A 12,922-nucleotide genomic window follows, 5' to 3' on the forward strand; every position below is an offset into this window, starting at 1 on the left:
GTCATGAGGTGTTCACATAGTATTGGCATGCTGAATTCTTGCTTAATGTATCTTCTATCACCTATCTATTTATCCATTTTTTTAAAAAAAAATATTCTGTTATGCTGTGTTATTTTAGTTTAATGTGTATATGGGAAGTAACAACCAAGATAATTAATTTGAAATGTGAACATCTTGACCAAGATCTGGATTTTTGAGGTTAAAGTGAGAAAAAAATTTAAAACAATAACTAGTAAGCCATTAGAAAGCTTATATTGCCTCCATCTTTGCACATACTTATGTGATTCTTTGATTTTTAATTCTATCACAGCATGAGTAAAACCCTTCAGGGTTAAATAAACCACATTACTTCTCATGCTAAGACCAATTTCATGAAATTAAATGCTAAAACATACTAAGTGTCATTCTCTAATATAAACTGCCTTGGACAACTGTGTCCTGTCTCTCTGGATTAACAGAAAGCAGGACTAACTGAATCAGAAAAGAAGCTTTGTTACTTCTTGTCTGCCATGCTTTTCTCTCTCCAGGTATTGAATGCTTCTATGAGGCATTCAGACTGTTCCCTATCTGGCTTTTCAACTTGATTTATGGGGCAATTCTTCCATTATTTTGTAGATTTATGCTTTACTCATTATAGAGATCATATGTGCTTACCCATGTTCAGTAAACACATTGTCCAAAAGATACAAAATTTGAGAAAATTTCCCTGGGAAATATGTGGATCAAGAAGTTAGATATTTCTGAATTTCTCTACCATTGGAATTCCAGCTGTTACTTTTCCCCCCAAAGCAATAAGTCCTTACTGAGAAGTTACCTAACTTTTAAAAAGTTAAGAATACTTTCACTTTTTCTCAGGTTAGATACTCTATAGTTTTTTTTTCTCTTTGTATTGTGAGTTATTTTTCTTTTGTAAAAACAGAAGACTATTGTAATGTTATTTACTGAAGTGCCTAGCAATTCCATCACATGATTCCTTGATACCTTTTAGATTATTAATTTGATCATTAGCTGATAGTCCCAAGTTATTGAAAGGAATTCATTCTCTATCAGTTTTACATCATTTGAAGAAATTTAGTCTGTTCATTCACAATCAAAATATTTAAGGCTTGGGAATCTTATTCTTGCTTAAACTTCCCACTGAACTCAGGAAGACCATATAGATAGTCTAAGGGCCACCAAATTGTAGATTTGAAATTATGCCTTTTGGGTGTGTTTTGTAGAGAATGGGGAACACTTGAACTTTAGGATTTTACAATCTAGGATTTTTTAAAAGCACTTTGTAATTAATATAATGAAGAGCTTCTCAAATTCTTAAAGGAATGATAATTAAATTCTTCATGAAGAACATTTTACCTAAGTGTTTTGTAAACTTCATTTTAGAACAAGTAGCATGTATTTTATATAAATAAAATAAACTAAAAATAAATGAGCCTATTTGAGATCTGGCAACTAATAAACTCTCTGGGAATAAAAAGACCTAATTTCAAATCTTCTAGGACAGTGTAAAGAGAGGATGAAAAAAAAAATACCAAACCATCTGACTAGGATACAGATGGAGCGATTATAACAAGGTCATACCAAGAAGTCTGTAGCTAAATCCAAGTTTCATTCTTTTATACTCTGTTGTTTCCTCTCAAAATTTTTAAGTATCTTTCCCTGAATCTTGATTTGTCAAAATGGTAATGTGATTTAAATTTCCTTCTGGGTTACCACAAAGAACCCACCATTCTGATTCTCAGTAATTGCCTCCCTAATCTAACTTCCATTCCTATACCGGATTGTGTAAAATCCTCCATCCTCAATTAAGGCAGTCCTCCCCCAGCTGCCCTTTCTTTCTAGATGCTTAGCTCTTTCCCCTCATCCTAAAGATTTCTGCCATTTTCCCATTTCATTCCATTGCTGTGGACATTCTCGTATCTCTTTTGTTCAGATGAAGTCTTCTTCAACATACTAATTTGATTTCTATTACCAATCATCTTAAATCCTTTTTGGCAGTGGGTGGTATCTAAATATATTTCCTCAAAAACATCACTCTTAATGACAGTACTGTATCACGGGAGAAATAACTACTAGGAGGTACGATGACCCTGACTTCCAGTTTTGAATCTGCTGTAGAATTTGTAGTTTCAACATAGATAAAGTCCTTGACTTCTTTGTGTCTCAACTGTAATAAAGAGATACTTGGTGAATCATAAAGGTGGAGCAAAAGTCAAATTTGATGCACTTACATTGCAAGAAATGCTTTTTAAGTAGCAAAGCTCCTCATAAATAGGTTTTTTCTTTTGGATAGGAGTTTTCTTTTTAACCCCTAATGCTTCCAGGCAATATCAGATCATTCTGTCTGCTGACCTTCAACAGTTAATGATTGTGTCTTCTTTGGTTTTAATGCTGAGAATTGTTCCCTTTTCCTTTGCCAGGTGGCAAAATTATTTGCTGGACCATAAGAAACACACAGCTATTGTGAATAGCAGGACCTAGTCAGTTGTCACTTGTTTTCCCATCTATGAGGTCAACTTCTATTGAAATACCATATTTTCACATTCAAATGCAGACATATAAATAAACAAATTGGATTTTGTTTTTCACCTGTTAGTGTTTCAAGAATTTTTTTTCCTCCGGGCCATGTAGGAACACACCGGACACTCACTTCCTACTCCTCTTGCCTCACTTCCTGTATTAAATCTACTTAATTTCAATGTGTTGGACATGGCAGTGGCATGCTTCTTCCCATTGCATAAAGACTTTGAGTTTTTCTAAGTGTGCATTATTAATTCTATCACTTACCTAAATTTTACACATTGAGTTATTTTCATTAAGATCTTAAAGCCTTGATCTTAGTGTAAATACTGAACTCCCCCTGGGATCAGCATTAGACTTTGGCTTTGGGTTTTTCCCCTTGCACTGCCCAGTCTGTCTCTGCCTACTTCTTATTCAGACAGGAGGAGCTGGTAGGATTGGCTGGCACCAGAAAGTAGGGATGGATGGAAGTCTTTGCCTTCTGAAGGCTTCTGTCTCAGGTTAACGACATCTGTAGCTTAAGCTGGTACTTGTGACTTTTTCACTTCTCTTCCTTCATTGCAGGCCCAGCACTGCCTCACTAAGCTATACAAGCTAGATAAGATGCAATTCCGACAAACCATGAGGGACTATGTGAACAAGGACTCTCTAAATAATGTAGTGGACTTCTTGCATGCTTTGCTAGGATTTTGTATGGAGCCGGTCACTGACAGTAAGTAAAGCTGTACCTGAGTTCTAGGAGAAATCGCTGCAAGATGAAGCAGGTAGTGTTTCAGGGGCACACTAAATTTGTGGGAATAAGATTAAGAGAAAAAAGGTACATGTGCATGTGTGTGTGTGTGTTTGTGTGTGTGTATGTGTTTGTTTGTGTATGTGTGTGTATGTGTTTGTTTGTGTGTGTGTGTGTGTGTGTGTGTGTGTAAGAATATATAAACAAGAGAAGCTTGCATATAATCTTTGATGACAGATTTTGTCCTCAGAGGATAACTCACCTCAGTGAGCAGGAATTTGCTAAAGCATTTGGCATCCTCACCTTAGCCATCTTTATCCTACCTCTCTTCATACTCCTGGTCTCAGATGACCTGCTCTTTTATAGCAACTGAGGCAGCAATCAAGAGACAGGGAACATATGTGCTAGTTCAATAAATATGAAATGAATACCTATTATGTGTCAGACACAGTGCTTGGCAATTTTTTTTCACACAATAAAACAGGAAAAATAAAAAAACCAAAAACATGGTCATAGTAAACACAATAATAACGCAACTTTGACATACACATATACACATACATATAGACTTACTTTTTAAAAACCAAGCAAATGGATCCATACATAGACCTACAACCTATTTTATAGCTTCATGATTTTAAGAAAACTTCAATATAGAGACCTAAGTTAAAGGGCAAAATCAATGAATTCCAGTTGCACTCATAATAAACTGAATATCTCCACTACCATTTGAATACAAATGCACCAGTGAACTGAAAGTTATGCATGATGCCTGAGTTAAGTAAAACACACATTTTGGTTAAAGTCTGGGAAGAAATAATACCTTAATATAGGCTACAATTGCTTATATCATATATAAATGATTGTTGGTTAATTTAGAATGAAGACATTTGATGGATTTAGAAGTACTTTTCCTGGTTGTATCCCAGACTTTATTATTTTATTATCACATTAAAAGACATAAAGATCTCAACTACAATCCTCACTTCATTGTTTTTCAAACTTGTAATATGCTTGGCTGAAAACAGTTCTGATAACAGACTATTCCTGGTGTTCTATAAAGGAACACAGCAAAGGAAAGGGGATCAGTTGTGGGCTTTAGGTTTTGAGTCAGTTTTAAATAAGCAACCACTTTTTAAGAAATCAATCAAAATGCTTCACAAATGCAGTTGTACATGTCATAGAAGTGAATGTAAAGGAGGTTCTGATTCTTTTATTTCCAAGTTTGCATAGAGATTATTGAACCAGAAGTAGCTTGAAGGCTTAGTGCCTGGATTTTGTGTAGCCCTTCTCTATTTCCTGGGTGCTGAGTATTTCCTTGCCCCTCTCAATTTTGCAGAGCTTCATGGAAATATTGCCTTTAACTTGTGCCTTTGCCTTCCAGACAAGGCTGGGTTTGGAAATAACTTCACCACAGTGGACAACAAATCCTCCGCCCAAAACGTGGAAGGCATTATCGTCAGTGCCATGTTTAAATCCCTCATCACCCGCTGTGCCTCCACCACACACGAACTGCACAGTCCTGAGAATCTGGTGAGAAGCTCTCCTCTCCCCACGGAGCTGTCAGCCTCTGCTCTGAGAAAATTGCTCACATCGTGGCCATGAGGAAGAGATGTTGAAGTCTTAATGCTGAGATATCATTTCCTTGAATGTTCCCAGTAAATCACAGTGGGGCCTTATCCATGCTTGCTTCTCCTTGTTCCTCCTTACCTTATTATCTCATTTGCAGATTGACATATTTTCATTGTTCATCTCAAAGGTTGTAGTGTCTGGTGAAATTGTTGCAAGGTATTTTGAGTCCTTCAAAAGAAGGTGCAAGAGCACAGTTTATTGGTTCATGAAATCTAAAAGATGATATACCAAGCATTACTTAAAACCATACTTACTTTAAAAATTAATGCAAACATGCTACTGAAATTTGTTTTGTTTTCTTTAATTGAGCCCGGTGATATTTTAGATCACATTAGATCTCCCTAAAGGAGAGTGTTAATTAAACCACTTAAGCCACTAGTAGTGTAGAGAGGAGGAGAATCAGGCTATAAAAGGTTAGTATTTGACTCCTCCCAGGGCCAGTCAAATACTGGAGGCTACCCAGATCTCAATTATTAGTCTACAGCTATTATTTCATATGGTGCTCTCCACTGCATGCTTGGATTTGTTTATTGTCTGTTGTTTGGAACTCTTGTTTTTGCGGGGGTCTTGCACCTTCCATAAAGGAGCTACTAAAGAGCAGAGTGAAGGGCATAGGGCCCTGATACCCACAAGCCCCAAGGATACATGCTCTTTCTATTATCCTCAAGGTTCCTGCCTTCTACATTCCTAAAAATCACAGGTATAAATTTTCCACCAGTGTTAGGTTTATAAAAGCAAAAGCTATCAAAGTGTGTGTGTTATTTTTTTTAAACACCTCTGCAACCTGCTTTCCCATGAACTTTCCTAAAGCAAAGAATACAGTAACTACATTTTAAAGAAGGAAGAGAGAGGTAGGAAATGTTGGTGGTGGTGCAAAGCTTAATATCTTAATAAAAATCTTGTATATGTTTTTAAAAGTTGATTTATCAATATCTGAGTTTTAATTAAACTCAAAATTTGAGTTCTAATAGTATTGAATTCAGAGTCAAGTTCACACTCAAAGTGGCTACAACATACATATTATTTGATTAATGTGTCCAACAAAATTTACCATGTTTTGGTTAATCAGGCTTTGTTAGAAGTATCTAGAGAACATAAACATTTTGTCATAATCAGAAAATTTAAAGAAGCAGAGCAGGGACTGAAATCTCTAAACAAATTCTGACTACCTTTTATTTGCAGGCATCTCTTTGGATCTCTTTAAAGTTGAGAGACAAAAAGCTTATAAATCCAATGACTAAAAATATAAATTGATGTCTTTCTAATAATACAGCCAACCTCCTGAATATGCATCTTGCTTAGTAACCATGCTTTTTCATGCTAAGAATGACTGGCAAGGTCCTTGGTAAGGTTCCAAAGGAGCAATGCTGAGGGAATATACTGTAAGTTTCAACAGTGGTAATTATCTTTCTTTATCACTCCAGTGCTTGTCTAAACCTAAGGAATTGCCTTCTCCCTCTCTTTCTATGAAAACTAATCATACCACTGTCTTTCTTTCCCCCAAACTCTCTTCTTGTTTTCAAACAGGGATTATATTGTGACATCCGTCAGCTGGTCCAGTTCATCAAAGAAGCTCATGGTAATGTCTTCAGGAGAGTGGCTCTTAGTGCTTTGCTTGACAGTGCTGAGAAGTTAGCACCAGGGAAAAAAGTAGAAGAGAATGAACAGGAACCTAAGCCTGCAGGCAGTAAAAGGTTGGCACTGGATTTCTCTGAATAAGGGTGTTTTCTTGTGTGAGTAGAATATTGTCTTCAGTTGTACTGTCCATATGCTCTGGATGTGGCAGATCTTCAATGCAGGGGTGGTAATAAGTTCTATCACTGATGTGGTTGAGCTGTGGCTTGGAAAAGGGATGAGTTACTATTAAATATATTGCCACCTATATGAGAATTAGAGTTCACTTGTTTCCACACTTTCATATACTTGAACTTCACTTCATAAGTTTTAACTATATGGTAAAATATCTATGTATGTTTTAGACCTTTATACATGGCTAGAAAGGAAAAGCGATTATTGAGACTTTATCACCATATCAGTAAGTGATACTCTAAATGTGGCAAAAGACATATTGCTATGTATCGGTATGTAGTTTATCCTACTAGTAAACGTACATTTGTTTTATGCCTATTGTATACTAAATACCATTTACAAAGATTAAAAGAAACTCCTAAACTTAAAATCCTGCTTTCAGTTAATGACCGTTTGCAATAATACTGGTATTGGTAAGCAATAAGGCAGAATGAGGTCATAAATTCTATATAACACAAACTCATGGTGACACAAGTATGTAGCATGTGTATAACAGATGTTTTGCTTCATAGAAGGTCTGAAGTATTAAGAGGTGGTGTCTTGTTCTGTTGTGATTGTTGAAATGTGCCCATCTGCATAGGTCAGAGGCGGGAAGCATTGTGGATAAAGGCCAGGTGTCCTCGGCCCCTGAGGAATGTCGCAGTTTCATGTCTGGTCGCCCCTCACAGACTCCAGAGCAGTAAGTAGCATGTTATCATCCCCAATGCAGAGGTTTAGGCACTTCACACTGGAGGAAATTCTGTTTTCTAAACTGCTGTTTGATTTGTTTTTTTTTTTTTTTTTGGGGGGGGGGTTGGTTTGTTTTTCATTTCCTTTGAAACTAGCCTCTTTTCTGTCCTACACTTTTTATTTCCAATGCTACTAATTTCTCCAGGCGAGGTCAAATAACCAGGCTTGTGCCTAGAGAAAGCCTCCCTAATTGCCTTTTCCGTCTCGTTCCTTCCCACTTCTGACTTTCATGCACACTGCTACTGATACATCTTTTAAAATAGCATGTATATCAAGTGGGGTGACAGTGTCATCCGCTTTCATGCTTAAAATCACTTGCGATTTTTTCTTTTTAATGCATGAGTGGCTGTCAATGTGCTCAACAAAGCTTTTGCTCAGTTTTAGCTGAAATATAGGTTCTACTCCATTGCACTGAGGTCCTCCCCTAAGATTCATTCCAACATCAGCTGCTCTTCACTGTTCATAATGGCAAAAACAAAAGCATCTTTAAATTTATGCCCCCAGGAAATGTAAGGGTTACTGTAAACATTGATTATATAGCCAACTTCTATGCAAGACACATTTGTTTTCATTTTTCTTTTTTGCCCACAATATTTTTTAAATGTACATCATTTTATATTCATCATTTTGTTCTTCTAACCCTTGTTCAGTATTAAGTAGTTGTTTTTCCAGTAATTGTATAGAATATCCTAGGTATTATGTTATCCTTTCTCCACAGTCAAGTAAATCAAAGGTAAGAAACAAATAACCACCTAATAGGAATTTAGTAATCCCTAAACAGCAAATAAAATCTTCAAGTACCAAAGTCTGCACAGTTGTTGTAGTACTTCAAAATTGGACTGCCCCTATTGGTAGATAAACGTAAGAAGAAGGTAGATCAAATTCACAGGTTCAGGGACCATGTGAATTATTGCTTACCATTGTCACCCCAGAACCAAGATGGAGCTTGGCCCATGAGAGGCATTTAATATATATTTTAAGAATGAATGATTCAATTGATCAATGAAAGGGCAGAATTCATCATATACAATCATTAAGATTTTGATCTATTAATTTCCTTTCTCAAAATTAAGTTTTAGTTTCTTTTAAGAAAACCCTTAAGGACATGGTAAAAACCCAAATATAAACTCTGTCAGGGGGAAAAAATGAATATGAATGAGATGTTCCATGGATGAATATCTAGTTTATAATACTTATCCATAGAAAATCTGCCCCAAAGCGGACAGAAGATTTTTGTCCCCAAATAACACCCGTAACTATTGAGCTAATCTGATCAATGAGAATGATCTAAAAGGTAAATTGGATTTTAAAAATAATCACATTTAGATGTGAGTACAGTTTTTAGATTCCAAAATATTCTCTTTGTTCCGTGTTCCTTTGTAAATACCACCCAATTTCTCAGCATTTAAAACATGTCTGTTCTTTCTTCTTGAATGAAGACACATGTTTTAATATGCCTCTACATAAACATTTCACTTTGGAGGAATGTCATAAAATATTAAGTGTGGAATTTGTCCATGACTCAAGGTGGCCCAGGAGTGAGCATGCCAGACTTCCTCTGTTTAGCTGGGGAAAATGTGAGCGCTTACTTGGATGATCCTGACTCCTCCTCCATCCTCTGTTTCTCTTTTCTTATCAATCCTTCTTGTCCAGACTCATCTTCTTCTTCCTTAAATAATAGTCTCATTAACTGATTAGTACAGAAAGTGGATTTTATGTGCCTATATTTTTCTGAACAAAGCTGATGTAGCATTTTCTTGAGAAGGTTGACAAATGACAGCCTCCCTGGATGTTCTCCCACTTAGACCATGTAGTGACACACTCATCGTTGTACCCCCATCCTCCCAAAATACAACAGTAGCCAAGAGGTCCAATTCTAAAAAAACAGTTTAAATGCATACCATATTTGATAAACAGAATATAAGAGTTTAGAATAAGAATTTAAAAGTATTTAGTATGCTGATGACATTTGGAAAGATAAAATCTGAATTTTCATGTAAATAGTTCCAGAAAATGAATGCTTTACAATATTGTCAAAGTTGAGGTTAATTGGGGACTCAGCCTCAAAGCTTATAAGCAAATAATTATTAAAAACCCCATAAATAAATTTCATCATGTTATTAGAATTTTTCTATAACCTTTTCTTTCTGAACTACTAAAGTAATATATGCTGCTTATGCTGACAGATGTGGAAAACACAAAAAAGCATCAAGAAAAAGTAGTTTAAGGGTTGAGGTTGTGGCTCAGAGGTAGAGCGCTCGCCTTGCATGAGGCACTGGGTTCGATCCTTAGCACCACATAAAATAAAATATTGTGTCCACCTATAATTAAAAAATAAATATTAAAAAAAGAAAAAAAGTAACTTAAAATCAAAATACCACCAAATAAAGATAACGAAATTTTTGGTGTATTATATTGGGTATGATTTTGAGTGTGTTTACACACAAACTCATACCCAGATGTATATTATCCTGTTATTTTTTCTATTTACAATTTTATGCTTTTAGTTATCAGTTATGATATATTAATTTTTAAATCAAGCACTTTGTGGTTATAATAATTAGAAAAACAATCTTTGGAGAAAATAAAAAATTTCAGTTAATTTATTAAGGAATTCGTGTAAGAATAACTTTAATGATAATGAGTGCATTGTCCTAGTTTTTTAAATTCAAACTCATAATTTTACATTATGAAGGTGTTTTCATGGATAAGCCATTCAGTAACTGCCTTTGAACTTCACAAGGTATCACATACATTGCCCATAGCAGTAATCTTCTAAATTAAGATTTTAATGACTGAAGAGAATATCACAATATGGAAGTCTCATAATTTATTCAACTGTTTCTCTACAGCTAATCATTTATACTGTTTCCACTTTTTAAATGTTGACCAATAGTGTATCTTCAACTAAGTATGCTGTTCCATTATTTCCTTGGGATTACTTCCTGGAAACTGAATTTCTCTGTCAAAGGTGTGGATATAGGTTTTGAAAAGCATATTACCAAGTTATCTTCCAGAAATATGTAGCCATTCTTACCTTACCACTGGCAGTATATGATAGTAACCATAACTTTCTCTCCCCTACCCCTATTCTATGCCAATTTGGTAAGTGAAAATAGAAATTTCATTTCAGCTGGCTTTATTATTATTATTATTATTATTATTATTATTATTATTATTATTCCTGCTGAGATTAAACTCTGCATATTATTGACCACTTGCCCTAATCAAAAATCTCCTTGCGGATGTCCTACTGAGTTGGGCTTATTTTTTACTTTTAAACTCCACCTATGTCTTTTTGACTTATTGATAGTAGGATGATGTATCCCCTGGGTATGGTGATCACACTTTCTTCGTTTGTTCACTCAATCATATAAATATATTTTGTGAGTTCAACTAGTGTCAGGTGTAAGGATTGGGGAGTGAGTAACCATACTGCAGAAGCCCCAGGGAGTTTAAAAAGCTAAATGTTTACTGACATTTTAAGTGCTTCTTCTATTATGACTCACACTGCAGGTGAATACCTGCAATAATATTTAGTCTTTTTTATTAAGGTTAGAAGAAAATGACCACCTCCACCTGATAGCTGAGACATGACTGTTTTCAAGAAGAGCTCAGAGTCAACCTTGGGCCTCCTCCCATTCTGACTCCCACTCTTCCCACACCCAGCCTGTCAAAGATCTTTCTGCATAATTTGCCTAAATATCATCAGCAAGAGGTTGAAAGTAATTTAGGAGAATTTCACATGCGCTGTCAGGCATTTAACCCTATCCTCTGCTTGCTTACAGCGATGAACAAATGCAAGGGGGCAACCTGGGGCGGAAAGATTTCTGGCGCAAGATGTTCAAATCCCAGAGTGCAGCAAGTGACACCAGCAGCCAGTCTGAGCAGGACACCTCGGAATGCACCACTGCCCACTCAGGGAACACCTCCGACAGGCGCGCCCGCTCAAGGTCCCGCAGAATTTCCCTCCGGAAGAAGCTTAAACTCCCCATAGGTAAAAGTATGTCTGTATTTACTTATGGATTCTCTTGTTACCTACCGTGTCATCAAATCAACTTACCATCAAAACAGAGCAGTGCATGATGGGGTACAGAAAAGGAAAGGTGTCAGCTCCCAAGGCCCAGGCTTATTGCTTCATCCACTCATTCACCAAATCACTCTTAGGTTTCTGCAGTTATTTTTCAAGTCCCTACTATGTGCCTATACTGTATGCAAACACTATTTTGGGTATCAGCAATTAGATAGTAAGCAAAACACACATTACTCTGACTGCTGAACTTGCTATCAGACAAGAGCCCCTGTCACTAAAGCAGATAATGATTCAATTATGAATTTTGAGAAGAAAATATACATGGCACTAGGAAAGCCTGCAGCAATGAGACCTGACCTAAATGAAGAGAGGAGGCAGGAGTCAGGGAAGACTTCCTAGAGGCAGTGACATCAAGATCTATAGAATACTTAAAGAAGAAGTGATAGTATGTACAAAAATAATAGGATGAAGGGAATTGAGAAACCGAAACAAGGGAAGAATAGCTGCCTCGCAATGGGACCAGGGAACATGGCACCTTGCAGGTTAGGTTGGCTCTTCATCCTGGAGTCTGGATAACCCAAGTGGGTTGTTGAGCAAGAGAGTAACACAAGCATATAAACATTTTCTAAAAGATCACAGCATGGAAATCATCCTGGAGGGAACATTAGAAGAGACCAGATGGAGAGCTGCCTAGTAGTCTAGGTGTAAGTAAATGGACACTTGGGCTGGGTGACTACTTTAAGTGGACAGAGAGAAGTGGGCAGATTGGAGAGGTATTTAGGAGGTAAAATGAATAGGCTTTAAAGAGAGATGTGAAATTTGTCAGGGACAAGTGGATGGATTATGATTTCATTCACTGGAGAGGACCAGGTTCTTTTTGTCCTGGTCTTGCCTGCTTATGTAATTTTATAGTCCAATACTGAACATTTTGGTTCAAAGCACACACACTGGAAACAACTTGTTTTGCTTCTATTTATATCAAAGCCATGTAACTTTCATTGCTTGTTGAGCACATGCTGGCATTTCTGCTTAATCCATTTGAGAGCGAATGCTATAACAGTCTAATTTTTTTTTTTTTAAAAATTATTAAATAGGAAACTGGCTGAAACGATCCTCCCTCTCGGGCCTGGCAGATGGTGTGGAGGACCTCCTGGACATCAGCTCTGTGGACCGCCTGTCTTTCATCAGGCAAAGCTCCAAGGTAAACAGGACGTTACTTGTGTAAGTGAAAATTGGAGTCACAAAATGATAGAAAAATGTCAGGGCTAAGGAATGCTAAACACCTGGAGGGGCCAAATGAGGAAGAGTTAAGGGACTATTGAATAAATTTTGGAAATTTTAATGAACAATGAAAAATTTAAATGTTTAGGTAGTAGACTATACTAGGAAGAGAAAAAAGGGAAAGTGCAGCAAAAATTATATAAAATGATAATGCAGATATAGAGATGTAGATAGGCATCATTTCCCAGCTG

At 36.4% G+C, this 12,922-nt stretch overlaps 1 protein-coding gene across 1 annotated transcript in view; it reads left to right on the forward strand.

Annotated features, from left to right (window-relative positions):
* Positions 1-12,922, forward strand: part of Unc80 (unc-80 homolog, NALCN channel complex subunit) — a 188,038-nt gene that overhangs the window by 41,355 nt on the left and 133,761 nt on the right. Inside the window, exons 16-21 of the mRNA XM_048808985.1 lie at positions 3,082-3,229; positions 4,632-4,780; positions 6,407-6,573; positions 7,269-7,367; positions 11,206-11,420; positions 12,545-12,651. Of these exons, the coding sequence (XP_048664942.1) occupies positions 3,082-3,229; positions 4,632-4,780; positions 6,407-6,573; positions 7,269-7,367; positions 11,206-11,420; positions 12,545-12,651 (885 nt within the window). The remainder of the gene's footprint in view (positions 1-3,081; positions 3,230-4,631; positions 4,781-6,406; positions 6,574-7,268; positions 7,368-11,205; positions 11,421-12,544; positions 12,652-12,922) is intronic.

The sequence above is a fragment of the Marmota marmota genome, unplaced genomic scaffold (assembly GCF_001458135.2).
Source record: "Marmota marmota marmota unplaced genomic scaffold, marMar, whole genome shotgun sequence".
NCBI classification, from domain to species: Eukaryota; Metazoa; Chordata; class Mammalia; order Rodentia; family Sciuridae; genus Marmota; species Marmota marmota.